We start from the raw sequence: 21,879 nt of genomic DNA, 5'->3' as shown, positions 1-21,879 counted from the left end.
AGAACGGTAGCATGATATTCTGACACACTAGATAAATAATGCAACTGTTAATCTACAGACTCCCCTTACCCATATCATGTAAGTAATAAATATACTACATCTCAGAATTATAAAATGTTTTCCAATTTTGTTTCCATGTCAATTTCCACCTTATCCCTAAATCTTATATAATGAATATTTATCATACTGACACAAGAAAATTCAAATTAACTCCCTTTCAGGAGGAAGGGTTCAGTTCTGTATAATTGAGCCTCTGGCCCAATATCTTCTCAAAGATATTTTGAGAAGTGGTAGTATATAAACATGACATTTCTAGGAATTTTTAAACTTCTTGTCATGTTTATCCAATAATACTGTTCTTCTATATCTACAGTTTTTTTTTTTTTTTTTTTAGCGGTACGCGGGCCTCTCACTGTTGTGGCCTCTCCCGTTGCAGAGCACAGGCTCCAGACGCGCAGGCTCAGCGGCCATGGCTCACGGGCCCAGCCACTCTGTGGCACATGGGATCTTCCCGGACTGGGGCACGAACCCGCATTCCCTGCATCGGCAGGCAGACTCCCAACCACTGCGCCGCCAGGGAAGCCCAATATACCTACATTTTAATATCAATTCAAGATCTGGTTGAAGCTATTTCCCCTAGAATACTATTTTACATAAAAATCGACCTCACCAGAGGAAGTTGTAAAAAGTAGAAAAGCACTGTATAATTCTTATTCAGAAATGTTCGTGCCAGAAGTACACGTTCCGCTCCTTATAAACATATCCCCTTTGAACTGTATTTCCTTTAAATACGACCAAACTCTGCAAAGATGATTATAATAATTAATCTGTTTCATATATGAATTGGTTTGTACATATAAAATGCTTGTTTTTGGATGCTCCCTAGGTGTATCAAAGGAACGACATATTTTAACAATTGTAATCATCCCATCAGTCACCAGGTACCTGATAACGATGGCTTAATTCAGTTTAATTTTACCATAGGCAGAATCAAATAAATTTCTTCTTATGAAAATTATTTTCACAACAATAAATCTTACTTTGGAGTGGAAATATTAAGCAACTTCTGAATGACTTGGGAGAAAAATAACAATACAAAGTATTTCATACCTGCTTTATGGCAGTTACTGTTATCACAAAGAATAACGGGAGTCCACTGGTAATTGGACTGGTAGGTGTATCAATCATAAGCTGGATTAAAAAACAGAGAAGGCAGAGTATATTTTATATTGTACACATCACACTATTAACATCTAGAATCTCAATTATTGGGAAATCTGAAAACATTATACAAAACATGTATCATGGTCCAGATGAAAAAATAACATGAGAGAAAGACTACGCAGTGAGTGTAGTTTAGTTCACAGTTTCACAAGTTCACTTTGATGGCTTGTATATGGGGTTAGTAGAATACCTAAATCTATTGCATACCCACAAATACTGCTAGGGTGGACTCAGTCTCTGCTTTCTTAACACAGAGTACTTAAGGTCTTCCTCGGTATTTGCCTTGGAGGGGAGCTATAGCTGCTCAGAATCTCAGTTCACATTTCTTTCCCCATCCTGAGAAACGCTGTAAAGTCTGTCAGTTTTTACCCTGGGATCTAGCACAAACTCACCACTTAGGGAGAGAGAACAAGAAATGGGACTAGGGAAAGGGTTTCTTTCTACAAGTGATTTTGTTACACCTAGCGGAGCCAGAAGGGTACAATTTGCAAGATGCTGCTGCAATTATTTAAATCATACAACTGAGGTTTCAATAAACTGCTGGAAAAGAAGTATTTGTAGTAATTATATTTGGTTATTTAGAACATGGGTCTAACGATTTATTAATATTCCTTTACTCTGGGTAGGCCAATTAAATTTGTTCTACTCCACACACAAGCTGAATTCCTTATCTTAGCTAGTAATTTCACAAATGCGTGTTACATGGACATAGTAAGTATAAATTTCTCATTTTTCCAACTAAACCAAGCTGAAGTTCTATTGATGAAAAAAAATCAGAAGTTCCTTTTCTGTTCATGAAGCAAAGCAATTTAAAAAAAAGTTTCCTCAAGCTTTACAGTGACTACTTCACAAGTTTTTTTCTTTTGAAAGCCCAGGTTCTATGGAGAGAAAAGTTCAGAGTTTATACAAAAATTCAATGCCACACTGGAAGACACTGCCAAGGTATTATCAGAAAAGAATAACCTCTTTAAAACAAAATGACACTTACTTTAAATCCTGATTTATACTCAAGTTTCATAAGCTGTTCTCTTGATATTTTGACATTAGGAAAAAAAGCACAATGTGAAAATCAAGAAACTGTCAAACAGCTTATAATGAACATAGATTTAGTTTAAGAAAATAGTCTCCTGGAGAAAAATCAATAGTCATGGGGATTCTTAAAAATTATAATTAAAAAATTTTTTTAAATAAAAGTAAAATTTAAATTAAAAAAAAAGAAAAGCCAAAGAAAAATTTACTTTGTACAAAGATGGTTCCATAGGCAGAAATGTGCCAAAAACATGTGCTGTATAATAAAAGCCAAAATATTTATGTCCGAGGCAGAACATCTGAAAGGAGGATGTTATTTTCTTGGCTTTGATTATGATTATCAGCACCACAGCAATCAGTGATAAAACAAAATACAATTAATCTTAAAATTCACTGGCTATTTTTCAGACATCTTGATGCGGTTTAAATCATTGTATTCAGTGAATACAATGGGGATGCTCTGCAAAAAAAAAAAAATGGTCCCACAGTCAAATGATTTAGAATGCAATATAACTTTTCCCTGAAGATATATTTTTAGAAACCATGTCTATAAACTTAACAATTTATGAAGTGATAAAGCTTACCTGAACCAAAAATATAATAAGAAAATAAAAGTTTGCCACTCTTCTGAATTGTTCAAATAAATTTTTTGGAACAAAATTCCACACAGTATACTAAAAAAAAAAAAAGGAAAAAAAAAAGAAAAAAAAAGATCAATAAGTTAATATTTTAAAATAATATATACTATATACATATAATAACAAGAAAAGTAGTATCAGATTTACTAAGCCCTTAGTCAAATTCACGTAACTCTCAATGCTACAAAAACTATCTGGTTTTTAGAGTTTCAGGGCTTTTATTCTATTTTTTTTCTGTCTTTTACTATTTATTGGCAATTTTAGTATAATTTTTAAAAATGAGATAAACTGGAATCCATCAATTTTGCTATTAAATTCTTAGTTTTTTAGAAGTTGGAGATGGCAGATCTAAAATATTATTTTAATAACTTAATTTGATTTTTGGTTACACAAGACTGAACCTAATGCTGAAGATGAATTAAGAGTTGATAGAAATGCTAACACTGGATTCAATTTATTTTAAATTTTATTAAATTTATATTATATTTTATTTATTTTATATTTTATTTATTCAGAAACAGAGGAAATGGTATAATTATTCAGTTATTCCATTAAGCATGGGATATGGAAAAATAAACTAGAATGTGAAAAAGATTAAAAATTACTTTAGGTAAGTGATCACTGGTATAACCATCAAGAAAATCTCATAAAGGATATGAAAATCTGTCACAATGTCAATTTTTAAAGACAGCAGAGTATAATGGTTACGAACATAGATGGTAAAGGGTTAAACTGCTGTGGCCTAAATCCTAATCCAAGGTCACTTAGTGACCTTGGACCTAATCTCTTTGTACTTCACTTTGTGCCTCTATAAAATGAGGACAATAATAACAATCATACTGTATAGGGTTGTTATAAAAATTAAATGAGCTAATATATTTATGAAGCACTTACAACAGACCCTGGCTCATATTAACTGCTGTGTGTCTGTTGTATTATTCATCCGTTTATAAGCCTATAATGCTATATTATGGGGGCACGGTAATATCGTACAAATTTTACTTGTGCCACTCACTATTCACAACACAACTTTATGCATGAAACAGGGAAACACTTCACAGCACTGTTACTTTACCCTATGTCCATTCTCTCAGTAGAATCTAAGATCCCTAGAGACATTGTTTTATTTACTGCTCTATCGCAGTTACACTAGAGCACACAGCTAGAGATCAAAACTTTAGCAGAATAGATAAATAAATAAATATGGTTGGAAAAAGAATTTTTTTCCAGATAACTCTCCTGATGTCAGGCAATAACCATTGGTCAATTTAACTACTGACCAATAACCATTGGTCAATTCAACTATTGACCAATAACCATTGGTCAATTCAACTACTGACCAATTCAAGATTTTCTCTGGTGCAATGAAAGACGGTTCTAATTTCTGAATTTTGGTACGTCAGAAATTTGCTTCTTAATCAGTTTTTTCCTTTTCTTTCTTTTTTTTTTTTTGGGCTGCGCTGTGCGGCTTGCAGGATCTTAGTTCCCTGACTAGGATTGAACCTGCGCCCTCGGCAGTAAGAGAGGAATCCTAACCACTGGACCGCCAGGGAATTCCCTTAATCAGTTTTTTAAGACCTCAAACATCCTTTCACATATGAACAATTTTATAAATACGGTTAGGTTCCCAGAAAAGCCCACAAAAGCCTATTTGACCAAAGGGTATATAAAGAATAGTACAATGCCTAACACCTTCCTTTCTTAGGTGAAATTATATTTTCAGTTCTAATCTGGGATACCTGAAGCATATTTACCTGTGGTAGTGGTAGCACCAGTGGCTCTAGAATCTGGGATTGGGAACTATGTTCAAGGCTCTAGAGAGAAGAGAGGTAGAGACTTCCTGGAACCAGAAGAAGTCAGTGCTCAATGTGTGCATATGAGGTGGTAATTCTGGGTCAAACCATTGCCAGTTGATCTTCACTGGGGTAAAAAGGCAGTTGTCCCTACAGGGGTCATAGTATTTCCATGCAACTTCCTCAGCACCAGATCAAATGTATAAAACTTTATAGGAATTAACTTGACGATGTTCTATGTTTACATCAATCTATATAATAGTGACAATATATTTTATCTTTCAGAATCTTGAAAAGAGCAACTATATAAGTTGGTAATAAAGTAAATTAATTGGTTTCAGGATGCTCTCTTTGGCTACCTCAATAATACAATGGAAAAAGTGAGAATAAATAAAAATTTCTTAAGAAAGCTAGCTTACAAATGTTAGGAATTATTGTTTTCGGGTTTTCTGAAATACAAACATTAATAGATTGAATGAGTCTAAATTCTGCATTTGTCCTGTCACACATAGAGGAGGCACTCTAGTAGAATAATATTAAGACACATGAAAAAACTTCTAAGAAAAATAATTCATTATGCTTTAAAATTATTTTAATTATTATGTAATAACAGTCAAGAAAAATGAACTAGAAGTATACCTTCTCTATCTATAGCTATGTATACAACTTTATCATTGACTTTTTTTCCTCCTAAGGTCTGACATTAGTAAGAAAACAAAAACATGGTTATAAAATTAAACCTTCTGCAAGGAAATTTTTTTTTAACGTCTTTACTGGAGTATAATTGCTTTACAATAGTGTGTTAGTTTCTGCTGTATAACAAAGCGAATCAGCTATACATATACATGTATCCCCATATCCCTTCCCTCTTGTGTCTCCCTCCCAGCCTCCCTATCCCACCCCTCTAGATGGACTCAAAGCATAGAGCTGATCTCCATGTGCTATGCGGCTCCTTCCCATTAGCTATCTACTTTACATTTGGTAGAGTATATATGTCCATGCCACTCTCTCACTTCGTCCCAGCTTACCCTTCCCCCTCCCCATGTCCACAAGTCCATTCTCTACGTCTGCGTCTTTATTCCTGTCCTGTCCCTAGGTTCTTCAGAACCACTTTTTTTTTTTTAAGATTCCGTATATATGTGTTAGCATACGGTATTTGTTTTTCTCTTTCTGACTTACTTCACTCTGTATGACAGACTCCAGGTCCATCCATCTCACTACAAATAACTCAATTTCATTTCCTTTTATGGCTGAGTAATATTCCACTGTATATATGTGCCACATCTTCTTTACCCATTCATCTGTCAGTGGACACTTAGGTTGCTTCCATGTCCTGGCTAGTGTAAACAGAGCTGCAATGAACACTGTGGTACAAGACTCTTTTTGAATTATGGTTTTCTCAGGGTATATTGCAAGGAAATTTAAATTTAAGATAAGGAAGTTACTATAGCAAATTAAATTAAAGACATATCATGCATCTACAATGTGTAAGACACACTATAAGAGGAACAAAGATAGGGGGCAAACATTTCAGGAAGGAAAGACAGAATGAACAAAGGCAGCGAGGAGGGAAGTTGATCGTGGCTTTGTGGTATAGAAGATATACAGTCTGAAAGGAGTTTAGGGAAATAATAGGGGAGTAGAAAGGTAGTAAAAAGGGAACAGTGAGAAGCCAGCCTCATTTGTGGTCAGGAAAAAAAAAGACACTGTCTATATAAATATCTACATTCTTGAAATTGTGGTCAAAAACATGAAATATACATTCTCTGCAAAAACATATAATCTACTTTTTAAAAACTGCAGTTATCAATAAATAATCATAGCAAAGGCACAGTGGTAGGGAAGTTCAACATGAATTCATGGAATAGCAGGTAATCTGGTTTGGAAGTTTAAAAAAGTGGTAGTGGAATAATAAGGAAGTAATAAGGGAATAATGAGAAAGTCTCCAAGTGTGTGAAAAAAGGGCAATGTTTATTTAAATATCTACATTTTTGAAACTGTGGTCAAAAACATTAAACTTCATACTGCTGCATATGAAAAGTCATAAAGATAGTTAATCTCAGAAGTTCTCCAGGACACTCAGCTTCCAGTATTGGCAGACTGTGAACTCCTAGCAGATAAGAATTATGAAAACTAGATTAAAACAAACTATTTAAAATTCTGGAACATGTCCAAAATATAGACAGAAACTGGAAGAGAGTTTAATTTCAAAAAAATTACAAATGGAAGGAATATGAATGATAAACCATGGCTTCTTAGTCTGGAGATAATATCCAACTCTCACAGCTATAGCAGCCAAACAGTGGGGGAAAACTACCCCCTTATCAACAAAATATCACAGAGATCTAGAGTTCAGGGCTAGAAAAGTGGCTGGAAATTGATGGGAAAATACTGATCGCGAAACCATGCAAGGAAAATTACCCAAATTCAGGACATAAACTATCCAAACCTAGGCTGACAGTTAAACTATGCACTAAAAAGGAAATGAACTAATGAAACTGATACTTGCAACAACAAGGATGAATCTCAAGAGTACTGTGTTAAGTGAAAAGAAGTCAGACACAAAAGACTCCTACTGTATGATTGTATTTATATGACATTCTGGAAAAGACAAAACTAGTTAAAGAAAGCAGATCAGCTGCTAGTGCTAAAGGTGAGGAGGAGGGGGACTGGTTACTAACTTTCTGGAGTGACAAATATATTCTGTATCTTGATGACAGCCGTCACATGTTACACATTTGTCAAAACTTATCAAATTATACACTTAAAATTAGTGAATTTTATTGTATATAAATTATACCCAGTATTTAAAAAATTTTTTTCAAGAAGGACTTTTATTTCTTGCATCACTTACTAAGAACTGTATCATTAATCTAAAGCTCCTCTATTACCCTAGATTCTGATACTTCCCCTTCCTGCCCTCTGCTTTAGAACCACTGTCCAAAATGAGATGTCAGTAATGCGTGTGTTGCATATGTAAATAATGTAAAGCCTGGAAAAAAGGAAGAGGGAAAAGGAACCATTGGCCTAAAACAACATCTTCAAGAAAAATGAGATCAGGATTAGAGAGAAAATATTAGTCGCCCTGGAAGAGCGGGAAGGAGCAATACAAAGATGCTTCTTAAGGTGGTCTATTAAGCAATAGCTATGCTCAGAGAGAACCTTACCCTCAGTTTCTGACTCACATCCTCTATAACTGCACTGTCCAATAAGGTAGCCACTAGTCACATGTGGCTACTGACAATTAAAAAAAAATTAAAAGTAAATTAAAAGTTAAGTTCCTCAGTTACATTACCACATTTCAAGGCCTAAACAGCCCTATGTGGCTAATGGCTATCATATTAGACAGCATGGAAAACATTTCCATCATGAGAGAAGAGTCTATCAGATAGTCTATTTTGAAATTGAAGATTATAGAATAATGCTAAGACATCTTAAAAATGCCATAGGAAAAAATGAACCAAGGAAAAATATGTAAAAGTGAAGTGGTTCCTTGGTACTATAAAATGTTTATAGAAGAATGATAAAACTGGAGGAAGTCAGGCTTTAAAGTCACACAGAACTGAGTTCAAACTCCGATCTCATCCCTGGGTAAATTACTTCCCTGCACTTCAATTGAAAAAACTGATATAAAATGAGTATAACAACACTTTGTTAAAGCTATCTTAAAGTTGTTTTAAGAATTAAATAATATGAGAAGTACCTAATACAGTGTCTGGCACATGGTATAAATATTAGCGCCTTAGTTTTAATTGCAACTAAGGGTAATTTTGGGCATACTGGCCACCTGATATTAGCAACCAGAAACTTTTTATTTTACAGTTCACAATTTTTGTTAAGATAAATCTACCAACCACCATTTCCTTGAATTTTTAAGGCTATAAATACAAACAAATCACCTTTTAAAACATAACAGTACATAACCCACAGTTTTAGTAATAAAAGTGTTAATTCTTACCTTAGATGAAATGATCCGGTTATCTATAAATTTCTGAGGTGTGTAAAGGCCATACTGAGGAAACCTGTTGGCTATGTAAATAGTTCTTGTGTCACTTTGATGTGGTGGGTCAAAACCCTAAGGCCAAGCAAAAGAAAAATAATGGACAACAAGGTTAGTTGTTATGATTCTTTACTGCTGGTTCTATTTAACTGACCATATTACACATAGTATTACTGGCCTTGAACTGCATATAGGCTCAATCTATTTAATTATCAGAAGAGTTAAGCCATATATTTTTTTCTTTCAAAGTAAACAGGTACATTTTCTTCAGATATAAACTAACTAGGTAATAACCTCTGGTAATGAAAAATAGTCCATACTCTGTCAGAAATGCTACCACAAGAAGACCTACAGAAGCACTTGAAGACAAGGCTTCTTTCCTTCCCTTTCATTCCTGGGGTTCCTTGCTTTTCTCTTAGGATAGATTCCTAGCCAGTGATAATGGAAGTCCTGTGTAGCTAAGGCCTAGTCAGCACCTACCATATGTAAGGACAAAGGCTTACATTTTATTTTACATGCAGATCAACTCGGTTTCAAAGGGCTTTGTTCCCAGAGGACATAAAATGTATTGGATAGCCCAGATTCATTCCATACAAGCATTTCTTTGCGCTAGTTACATTATCAATCTACTCCCTAAAATATGGATATATGCTATAATTCTGGCCTCAAATTTAGAAGACCCTCAATTAAGGTACATTTAGGAATGATCTCTAGTGGAAAAGTTTGCCCTGGTGACAAGAATACTGATACTTTATTCCTACAGCATTGTACTCTTTTCCAGAGTGGCAAGTGAATCTTTAAGACTCCTTTGATAGATACCAGTATCCCTGTAAAATTTCCACTAAGCATAGACACACACAAATAGTGGAAATTCCCATATTACCTAGAGGGATGTTTTGTTTAGCACATCAGAGTATTAGAAGTGCTATATATGGGTTTCAACTGCTGTTATTCATGGTTTTAAACAATTTATTTTGTGATCTTAGAAACAGCTAGTACAGAACTGTGCAAATTAAATATATTTGTATACTCCATTAAAAAATGAAGTTTTATTTTATTTGTTTATGCTACTTAAAGTGATGACCACATTTTGTTGATGTGCCATTATGTATCCGATTTCAAAATCAGTTTAAGGATAAAATGTGGCACACGTTTATTTTCCTCATAAATTTTCTCTTAAACATTTCACAACTGTGCCCTGTCATAACTCATGGGAGAAAGAGGGCGGGTTCCAAAATCAGAGTCAGAACTCACTGCTCTATCTGGAATATCATAATCATTTAAAAGATAGATACCATTTATTCCATCAATAACTATTTACTGAGTTTAAGCACTATGTTAAGCCATGAAGGATTATGTGATTTGTTACATACTCGAGCATATCATAACATGCTCCAACTCAATAAATAAATGAATGAACAGTTTGAATGCTACTGCTGTAGTCTATGGATGTGTTTTTCAAAGATGGTCCACAGAAGTTTGCCTGTAACGTTCATAAAATAACAAAAGGGACACACAGGTAACGGAAGCATTAGACTCCATGAAGCATATTTATTCTGTATCCACTCTGTAACCATGTTAACATAACACTAAGTCATACCCCATGCATATAAACTTCTGAGACAAAGAAAAATAAAGTAAACTTGAGGGTTTGAAAGAGTATACAAATCTTTAAGAAGATGTCAAGACAACTGAGACTGAGAACCACTGATATAAAATTTTATTTTATTTTTTGCTAAATCCCACCAAGATTATTACTATGTACATCTAAAGTTAAGAAACAAAAAACAGGGACTTCCCTGGTAGTCCAGAGGTAAAGAATCCGCCTTACAATCCAAGGGACATGGGTTCACTCCCTGGTCAGGGAACTAACATCCCTCATGTTGCAGGGCAACTAAGCCCATGTGCCACAACTACTGAGCTTGCGTGCCTCAACTAGAGAGCCTGTGTGCCGCAAACTACAGAGCCCACGCGCGCTGGAACCCGCGTGCCACAACTACAGAGCCCACATACCTTGGAGCCTGTGCACCACAACCAGAGAAGAAAAAACTCTGCATGGCACAACTAAAGAGAAGCCCGCGCTGCAACGAAGAGCCTGTGTGTCACAATGAAAGATCCAACGCAGCCAAAAATAAATAAAATAATAAATCTCTAAAACAAAAAGAAACAAAACAATTGCCCTCCCCCAAAATATACTGATGTTTACATTCTAACCTCTCATTCATTACTAGAATTAATATACTATATACATAAATGCGTGCACTTCACAGGAAGCAAATGCTCATCATTCTCCATCCCTCTCTCCTGGATGAACCAGTGACCACATACTAAAGTTTTGGAACTCCTGAGATTTCTACAATTATTTCAAGGAGATATTTTGAAATGTTCCAAGAATAAAATCAGTTTTAAATTAAATTGAATTTTAAATTCAGCATCGCCATATTCCAAGAAATCATAATTTAAAATAAGATGACAATACCAAAAGGAGAATAATGATAGTATGTTTTTCCTTATTCCCAAAGATGCTATAACATCCACTTAAGCATTTTGAGTTGTTTTTCCAGTGATTAATTAAAATGACCTTATCCAATCATGTTATAATCAATGGCATGTATATACACGTGGGTGTGTGTATTTTTTTACACACAAAAAATAGTTAAATTTTATATTTGTGACTGCGGTATAAGTACAGCTAAGTGTCTCTCATGGAAATTAAAGCTATAACTTCAGTTCATTAGCATCAACTTCTTTGCCACAAATTCAAGTAGCCATGAACTAAAAAGAACAAAACTGTCCAAAAATGAGAAAAGTGACTTAGGGCAGGTCTGTGAATCTCTGAAATTGTACGCAAATTTGCATATCTGTGCATTAAAAAATTTTTTTTTAAATTTTGGCCATGCCACACGGCTTGTGGGATTCTCAGTTCCCTGACCAGGGACCGGACCTGGGTCACAGCAGTGAAAGCGCCAAATCCTAACCACTAGACCACCAGGGAACTCCCATACATGCATTTTGCTGATGACAGAATAGTTTTCCTCAGATTTTGATGACATAAAGAAAGTTAGAACCACTTATCTAAGGTCTTGCTTTTATAATCAGTTCCCCACCTCAATATTCCATATTTTAAAAATGACACAGAGAATTGTTGCTTCAATAACACCTCTACTTTGTTTAACAGGAATCAAAACAAACAGAGTTTATCAAAATTAATTGTATAACTATACCATAAATGTGAAGTTCAAGTATAGTTTCATGCTATTTCTAACAAGCATTATCAGCAATTCTATGCTACTGTACAATCTGAACTCCCTAATCACTAGGCTACGGCTACACATCAGGGTTCAGAAACCTCTGGTATGTATTACACTTTCAGCCCAGACTACCCATTCACACCCTGAACCCCTGGATGGCTTGCTCCTTTCTTCTATGGTTTCATCTTGTCCTGGATAAAGGAACTGAGATACATTAATGCTATTCTAGCCACCCTGGTTTTATTTTTATTTTTTAACATTTATTTATTTGGCTGTACCAGGTCTTAGCTGCAGCACGCAAGGATCTTTAGTTGCGGCATGCGAACTCTTAGCTGCGGCATGTAGGATCTAGTTATCTGACTGAGATTAAACCTGGACCCCCTGCATTGGGAGCATAGAGTCTTAGCCACTGGACCACCAGGGAAGTCCCCACCCTGATTTTATTTTAATGCCTGCTAAAAAGTACAGCTGACCCTTGAACAACTCCAGGGTTAGAGAAGTCGACCCTCCACACAGTCAAAAATCTGAGTATAACTTCAGAGTTGGCCCTCTGCATCCTGAGATTCAGCCCTATAGTACTGTTGTATTTACTATTGAGAAATCCACATATAGGGGGACCTGCACAGTTCAACCCAATGTTGTTCAAGGGTCAACTGTATAGGCTTTTGGAAGCACACAAATTTAAAAATAACAACTCTCATTAACTCTAAAAAAGTATGAAGTTAAAAACCTCTTTTCTGTCTGGATTTATGAGCATATGTAAAAACCACAGGTACTTTTAAAAAAAGTGGATCAGGGCTTCCCTGGCGGCGCAGTGGTTGGGAGTCTGCCGGCCAATGCGGGGGACACGGGTTCTGCCCTGGTCTGGGAGGATCTCACATGCTGCGAAGCAACTAGGCCCATGCAGGACAGCTGCTGTGCGTGTGCTCTGGAGCCCACGAGCCACAATTACTGAAGCCCGCGTGCCTGGAGCTCATGCCCCGCAGCAAGAGAAGTCACTGCAATGAGAGGACTGCGCGCCATGGTGGGGAATTGGCCCCCCGCTCACTGCAACTAGAGAAAGCCCAAGCGCAGCAACGAAGACCCAATGCAGCCAAAAATAAATAAATAAAATAAATTAAAAAAAAAAAGTGGATGAGCATTTAAGGTGGGAAAAAAGTCCCATGATGGCATTCAAGGAAAGAATTGAAAACACATGGGACTGATTCGAAAAAGACTCCTTTTGTAACAGTAAACTGATGAAACCTAGGGAAGCCAAACCAGAAAACAGCTTATAATTTTTAGATGTTGGTCTCTGGCACAAAGCAGTACTTAGAAATGACTCATAACATTTTATATTTTCATACCAAATATACCAGCCTCTGTACTATTCTTAAAATCCCAAAGATTTTATGAAAAATACGAGCATTACAAATAAGAGCTAAGAAGAAACTAAAACTACAGTCCTATAATTAAATATTGTCACACTTCTTTAACATAACTAAGAAAACATTTTTAGAGTTCAGTGATTAAATTTGTACATTTAATCATTCCTATGTGTGATCTACTTCCTCCATAATAGAAAGAAAAAAGCTACAAAACAAACCAAAAACCATGAAAAACAACATAAAAAGAAGCATTCAAAACTGTAATGGCACTGTTATTAAAATAAATGAACAGAAGCTTTATTTCAGTCACACACTTTCTATGACACAAAGTGATTTTTGTTGGCTACGTGTTCCAATGTACACAGTACTTCTGGGGAAGAATGATTTAACGTATTTTACCAAATCTACAAACTTAATTGTGAATTACTGTTTCCTAGATATAGACTTTGAATAAAATACATCTATACGAAGGTATTATAAGGACAAGATAATTTTACACTGTTAAGAGACCAAAGCAAGGTGAGAGGGAATAACTTAAAATGTCCATGATCGAAACACAATTTAATTTTAACTTTTTGTATCATGTTACATAATTTTCATTTTAGGATTTAAGGTAGTTTGCCATCTATCAGACCAGTCTGGGCTTCCAAGAACTCTGGCTTACTGCAGAGGTGGGTTGGAACTGGCTTTCCAGTTACAGGCTTCAAAATTTAGAGTGATCTTTGACTCCAAACATCTTAAATCATCTGCAAATACTTTACTACAGGATGTTCATCTCTTATAGGATCATCTTATAGCTCATCTCTTATATTACCTCCCAAACTTGATTTCCCACTCCAACATACACCTCTAGCAGCCCCTGTGGAAATAATATGGTGACCCCTCAAAAAAGTAAGCACAGAATAACTGTATGATCCAACAATTCCACTTGTGTATAAACTCAAAAGAAATGAAGAGACTTGAACAGATATTTGTAAACCCATGTGCATGGCAGCATTATTCACAATAGCCAAAAGGTGGAAGCAACCCAAGTGTCCATTGACAGATGAATGGATAAACAAAATGTGGTGTGTACAATGGGATATTATTCAGCCTTAAAAAGGAAGGAGATTTTGACACATGCTATAACATGGATGAACACTAAAGACATATGCTAAGTGAAATGTAGCCTGTGACAAAAGGACGAGGTTTTAAATTTATTCCTCTTATATAAGGAGTAAGAGTTGACAAATTCGTACTTTGCCAGGCATTTATTCAAGGGGGGCTGGGGAGGGGAGAGGAACAGGGCATTAGTGTTTAATGGGTATAAAGTTTCAGTCTGGAAAGGTCAAACAGTTCAGGAGACAGATGGTGGTGATTGGTGGCTGCATAACAGTGTGACTGTACTTAATACCACTGAACTGTATATTTAGAAATGGTTAAAATGGCATATTTTATCTTAAGTATATCTTACTAGAATTAAAAATATGTCAATTTCACCCATTTGGGACTTTACCATGGATTTTCTGGATTACAAGAATCCTATTTGGCCATAATTCAACTGTGACAGTAAATGTCTCGTATTTGCTAGACTGGTGATTTGAAATCACAGAGACATTTACGATAAAAATAAATGTGTGAGGTAGTTTTAGTTTAGATCAAATTTAAAATCATAGATTTCACTAAGGGAGAATTTAAGGTTTCTGTAACCAAGAACCCTAAATTGATTTTTTTGGTTTACCTATCCAGTTGAACACCGGCTGGATAAGGAATGAAACTAGTAACTCTTCTACCTGTGGTATCCAGACTGGAGACAGAAGAGTAAAATGGAATTTCTACTAAGGTTTCCCAAACATTTTTAAGCCTTCTCCCTCTCCACTCACAATCATAAACAACAACGGCAACGAAGATGGCTTCCTACGTCCTCCTCAGTATATCAGAAGCAATGGGGTTACAGTTCTGAGGCCAGAGACAAATATCCTTTACACAGAAAACACATCCCTTACAAAATATCTTCAAAGTGTAATATTTTAAAATATATATCAATCACAAAGACACACCCACAAAATTCTAAATAACATTAAAAAGTATATTGAAATCAACTATACTTCAATTAAAAATAAATAAAAATTTAAAAAATAATAAACTGGCGAACAGTATATTGAAGACAAAGAAGAGACAAAAATTGACACAAAAGGTAGAAAGAAGTAGGGTGGAAGGAAGATACACAATTGTCCTGTTAATTTTATATATAGGAAACTTGTTTTCAGGAATGCCTGAACCAACAAACTGGAACCAAATAAATAGCAGCAGCGGCAATAACAAAACCCAACAATCTTGTACCTACTACCAGTCTCACTTTCCACAACCTAGACATCCTACCTTTCATCCTGCCATAATTATGAACATTTTAAATGTTTCTCAAAATTGGTAACACTCTTGCTCTTATGTTGAATGAAATTGTATGCTGTTCCTGTTACCAGATAGCTACAATTGAATACCAAGCATTAATATTTAGCAAATCAACCAAAATAACACTATCACTGAAATACTATTTCTGAATGACCATATAGTTTGCTTTACAGGCTTTTCTACTCACCTATGTTTTCTGATCAGTTGCTTAACTGTGTTTCCCTATTCTCATTGAGAGAAATTATATGTAATGGTTCTCAATTAGAGCTAAGAGATTACATGCCTCAAAGTTAAAACTCCTTTTGGGGAATGAGCCTAAGGAAAGGAAGGAAGACTTCTGGAAACCATTTTCAGAAATGAGGTTGGTACTGATTTTCACAATGATTTGAGGGGTGGGGATGTCTAGTGGCATTTAGTAGGTGGGTGAATGGGTGGGGCAGAGATATTAGACATTCTTCAATGAACATCAGAGTCCTGACAACAAGGAAATGTCCTGTGAACCAGACAACTTTCAAATGCCCTGCCTGATATTCACATTTGTAAAAATCTCTTTAGAAAAATATGAACCTCCTCTTTAAAAACAAACACAAAATGCTTTGCATGGATTTGTGAATTTTTCAGCAATGTAACTACCATGTAAAATGAAGGAAGATAACATTTTGTCAGAACTTCCCAGAGTGTTCACTGTTTCAGAAAACTGCATCACCAATGGAAATGTCACTTGTATATGAGTCACCAATACACTACACTTTCAGCAGTCTGCACTAGTAGCCATGAAGTCACACTGATTACAGCATTTTATTATTCACTACCTTTAGTGTAGTTACGGTTGAGTACTTACATACTGAAACAGATATTATTTAATATAAATGTATTTATTTTTCCTTCATACTAGTTTCCTCCATAACTAGGGTTATAATGTTGATTTTTTGTTAAAAATCAAGTTATATATGTAGCAGGTTATATATTTAAATTTTATTTCAAGATAAAAATGGAAAGAACATTTATGAAATATCTGTTAGAAATAGGGGGCACTGGGCCCAACAGGATTGAAAACTATGTACTTTTATGGCCAAAATCTAACCAATATTACAAGTACTATCTTGGGTTTATAATAGAATCCCCTCAAGTTAGAAGCTGCTGCTTATACCATGAGCAGAATATCAGTATTCAAACTAGGAAACTACAACAAATATTTCCAAGTACATATTTAAACAGGCTTAAGTGTTACGGAGAAAAATTCTAAACAATAACAACATAAAAATATATTGAAGTCAGAGAATAGAGACAATGAGTGAATCCTATTTAGTTAAGAAAAGAACTAAAACAAAAGGTAGAAAAAAGTAAGGTGGAAGGAAGATACACAATTGTTTTACTAATTTTATATGCTGGGAACCTGAGAAACATGCTTCAGAAGAAAGTAAAACATGTCTATATAAGATTAAAAAAAAAAAGAACTTAGCAAATCCTAAACTATTGCTATGAAAATTTGATAAATTTTAAGCATGGAAATGATTATTCAGCAACACTGGGTCAAACTGACATAATTCTGAAAATGTATTTTTTAAAAAACACAAAAGAATATGTTCGCATATTTTCAGTTCTTTTGGCAAACAATTCATTTACCCTGTATAATGACTATTAAAATTCTACTGCTGATCTGCAAATTCTTGTCTTTTGGTATTTTCCGGCACGTAATGAAAAAAATTTACTTTAACAACCAATCAAAGAGTATTTACTGAGTACTTAACTAGGTGCTTTTCAATGCACTAAGGACCACTGATGATAAAAAGGAATACGTGACTTAGTCCTTGCCCACATGGAGCTGATGAAACCTTAGTATTTTAGGCCCTACAATTTATTACTTAGATATCACCTAATTTCCTATTTCCTCTCACATATTTAAGATCAAACTAGAATTATTTTCTGGTTTGAATATGGTACACCCAGCATGGATATCTACTAAGCAACTTTATGTAGAGTTTAGGAGAGAGGGTTGGACTTGAGATTGGAAGCCAGCAAGCATAATGATGGTGGTTAACGTCAAAGATATGTATGAGACTGCCTGTTAAGAGAGTACAGAGGAAGAGAATAAGGGTAGGAGATGGAATTCCGAGGGCTATTATTTAAGATACATGTGGGAAAAAAGGAATAAGCAAAAAGGAAAAAAGATCATCAGAGCAGAAGAAAAACAAGAAGAGTAGTATGGCAGAAACCTGGGAAGAAGTTGCAAAAAGGAATTATTTCATATGCTGCAAAGGAAGTAAGAACTGAAAAAAAGACAACTGAATTTAACAATTCGTAAATCATCAGTGGCTTCTGCCAACGCAGTTTGAGTACAGTTAAAAGGGCTACAGTGGATTAATGACTGGGGATGGAGAGGAGGGTGGGGAAGTGGGGATAGCGGTTAACAACTGAAAAGCTGGATCAAGCGAAACATTTTTCGTAAAAGCAAATCATAAGCCTATTTTTATGTTTGAAATGAAGAATCTGGTAAAGAGGAAGAAAAAGTTATGGGAAGGAAAAATCACTGAAGGATCAAGGAAAAAGAAGAGAAAACAATCAAGAGCCAAGGTATAAAGCATTAACTGTGGAAATGGACAGGATCTCTAATTCGAAATGGAATTTAAAAATTTGAACATGAAAAATGAAGAAAGCTGAAATCATATACTATTAAATTTTCTATTTTGGTAATTTTAAGAAATACCTTTATGATGAGTTGATACAGTCATCAACTGAGTAACTAAGTTCAGTTACTCAGTGTTTACAGACTTCCTATCTTCCTATGGCTTTTTGTATACACTCACATCTAATGGAAACTGACTGCTGCCACAAATCAGATCACCAATTCTTCCCTATAAGATTCAATTAACTCTAAACTTCACATTCACTTTTTAAAAAACTTACTAATAGGTATTTCTTTTATAACAAAAAAAACATAATTAGGAAACTTGGAGACACTAATTATTAATGGTCATCACACTGATTTCTGATAACCAAAGGCAATGGTTCACAGAGTTTTGGATTTCACAGAACAGTAAAAAAAATTTTAACTGGAAAACTAACATAAATTTGCCAACTTCTAATTCTTCTAAGCAGGAATATTAATAAAAAAGAAAGGAAAACAACCTAAGACTTAGTTCTTCTCATAAGTCTGAGAAACTATCACAGCCCAGTGGAGCCTAAGAACACATGAAGACTAAATGTAACGTGTTATCCCAGATGAGATTTTTTTTTTTGCAATACACGGGTCTCTCACTGTTGTGGCCTCTCCCGTTGTGGAGCACAGGCTCCGGACGCGCAGGCTCAGCGGCCATGGGCTCCGCGGCATGTGGGATCTTCCCGGACCGGGGCACGAACCCGCGTCCCCTGTCTCGGCAGGCGGACTCTCAACCACTGCGCCACCAGGGAAGCCCCATCCCAGATGAGATTTTGAACCAGAAAAAGAATACTAGTGAAAACCACAATGAGATATTACCTCACACCCATTAGAATGGCTATTATCAAAAAGACAAGAAATAACAAGTGTTGGTGAGGATGTAAACTGGTACAACCACTATGGAAAACGGTACAGAGGTTCCTCAAAAAATTAAAAATAGAACTACCATATGATCCAGCAATTCCACTTCTGGGTATTTATCTGAAGAAAATGAAAAACACTAATCTGAAAGATATATGCACTCCATGTTCACTGTGGCATTATTTACAATAGCCAAGGTATGGGAAAAAACTGAATGTCTATCAACAAATGAGTGGATAAAGAAAATGTGGTGTGTGTGTATATATATATATATATATATATATATATAATAAAATATTATTCATCCATCAAAAAGAATGAAATCTTGCCATCTGCTGCATCATGGATGGGCTTTGAGGGCGTTATGCTAAGTGAAATAAGTCAGAAAGAGAAAAGACAAATACTGTATGATCTCACTTATATGTGGAATCTAAAAAAAACTCCAAGTTCGTAGATACAGAAATAATGGAGAACAGACTGGTGGTTGCCAGAGGTGGGGTTGGGGAGTGGGTGAACTGGGTGAAGGGAGTCAAAAGGTACAAACTTCTAGTTATAAAAGAAATAAGTTATAGGATATAATGTACAGCCTGGTAATTATAGTTAATAATACTGTATTGTATATGTGAAAATTGCTAAGAGTGTAGATCTTAAAAAGTTCTCATCACAGGGAAACAAATTCTGTAACACTGGGTGGTGATGGATATTAACAAGACTTACTGTGGTGATCATTTTGCAATATATACAAATATGAAATAAAGTACAGGGTTTAATAATAACGTATTAATATTGGTTTATTAGTGTAACAAATGTAGCACAGTAATATGTTAACAATAAGAGAAAGTGGGTGAGAAGAATGTATAGGAATTCTCTATTATTTTTGCAAACTTTCTGAAAATCTAAAACTATTTTTTAAAAAAAGTTAAAATGACAGTCCTCAAAAACAAGGACATATATAAGTTTAAGCAAAGACAAAGACACACACACACACACACACACACAGACGTGTGTGTTACACTGACCTTGCTTTTCCCATTTTGCCATAGACCACTGAAAACTTTATCTCCATCTACAGGAAACATCATTTATTAGGGAACTCATGGTCTAAGAGACTACATAAAGATTGATAAAAGCATCTCTGATTATTTAAGAATTTTGACTTTTCCTGTCTCATAATAAATTCCTAAGTTTCTTTCTTTTTTTTAAATTCTGCAAATATACGATGGAAAAAAGGATGATCAACACTCACAGGTAAGCACTGCATCAATTCCCTTTAATGTTGCATAGGAGTTGGACACACAAAGTCTGAAGGTCTGCACATCTAAGTTAGAGGCCAGTTCTTCCACAGTATTTAAATTTCAATAGGAGGGACTTCCCTGGAGGCGCAGTGATTGAGAGTCTGCCTGCCAATGCAGGGGACAGGGGTTCCAGCCCTGGTCCGGGAAGATACCACATGCAGCAGAGCAGCTAAGCCCGTGCACCACAACTACTGAGCCTGAGCTCTAGAGCCTGCGAGCCAGAAAGACTGAGCCTGTGAACGACAACTGCTGAAGTCCATGCTCCTAGAGCCTGTGCTCTGCAACGAGAGGCCACCTCAATGAGAAGCCTGCGCACCTCAACGAAGAGTGTCCCCCGCTCGCCGCAACTAGAGAAAGCCTGTGTGAAGCAACAAAGACCCAACACAGCCGAAAATAAATAATAAAAGAAATTAAAAGAAACTTTCAATAGGAAAAGACAAGGTTAAGAACTACTTCCCTGCCTTTCAGTAGTAAAAAAAAAAAAAAAATCAAGCCCATCCTCACATCTTTGTTAGTTTTCTGAACTAATATATTAAAGAGCATAGTGGAGAAGTGAGGTAAGGAAGGATATCTATATTCGTTTTGTAGCTCATGAAATGCAGTAGTGAAGAAACAATTCCCTAGGTAAAATGTGATTAAGACTTGAACTGACTTATATACTACTCAAGCTTTATCTATCAATTGCACTCATTGCAAAAGACTCTTGAAAGCAAAATCTTAAAAGACCAATATGTAACACAAGTATTTACTGAGGAGAATGTGCTTGATACTATGCTAGGCACTGCACCAATTTAAGTAAAAATATTAGACCATTATGAAATATCAAGCCACTTACTATTTCATTTGTTAAATTACCCTATTGTTAAATTACCCTATAATTTATGATTTGTATGATTTCAAAAATAATTACAAATACTGTGAGCACTGGCGTGCTAGGTAATACGCTCGGTACTGTGGAAATACCAAAATGAGAAGGGCCTGAATAAAACTTCATTAAAAAAAAAAAAAAGGCCTTTTAATAAGCACAAAAAGTGAAACAAATATCAAGTAAAATGAGTAAAATTTTGACTGAAATAGCAGTAAGTCATTAGATGACTCGCTTTTTTTCTATAGAAAATTATCAAGTACATTCTTCTGAATAGTTAAATAACATAATTTTCAAATATAAAAAATAAAGTATGGCATAATTTCATTACAGATGTAATAAAAGTTATTAATAAAAATGGACAACTAGGAACTTCCCTGGTGGCTCAGTGGTTGAGAATCTGCCCGCCAATGCAGGGGACATGGGTTCGAGCCCTGGTCCAAGAGCAGCTGAGCCCGTGCACCACAACTACTGAGCCTGCGCTCTAGAGCCCGCAAGCCACAACT

General features: G+C 35.4%; 1 protein-coding gene across 3 annotated transcripts in view; it reads right to left on the bottom strand.

The window, feature by feature from the left end:
• Positions 1 to 21,879, bottom strand: part of ATP11B (ATPase phospholipid transporting 11B (putative)) — a 119,891-nt gene that overhangs the window by 87,197 nt on the left and 10,815 nt on the right. Inside the window, exons 2-4 of one of the 3 annotated variants that reach the window (XM_024768807.1) lie at positions 8,643 to 8,759; positions 2,838 to 2,927; positions 1,111 to 1,191 (exon numbers count right to left, since the gene is read on the bottom strand). In XM_024768807.1, the coding sequence (XP_024624575.1) occupies positions 1,111 to 1,191; positions 2,838 to 2,927; positions 8,643 to 8,759 (288 nt within the window). The remainder of the gene's footprint in view (positions 1 to 1,110; positions 1,192 to 2,837; positions 2,928 to 8,642; positions 8,760 to 21,879) is intronic. The other 2 variants (XM_024768817.1, XM_024768825.1) reach the window with 2 other exon arrangements.

Source organism: Neophocaena asiaeorientalis, unplaced genomic scaffold, assembly GCF_003031525.2.
Source record: "Neophocaena asiaeorientalis asiaeorientalis breed wild unplaced genomic scaffold, Neophocaena_asiaeorientalis_V1.1 scaffold225, whole genome shotgun sequence".
Taxonomy (NCBI): Eukaryota; Metazoa; Chordata; class Mammalia; order Artiodactyla; family Phocoenidae; genus Neophocaena; species Neophocaena asiaeorientalis.
The sequence above is the reverse complement of the archived record's forward strand: the minus strand, read 5'-3'. Positions and strand labels throughout refer to the sequence as shown.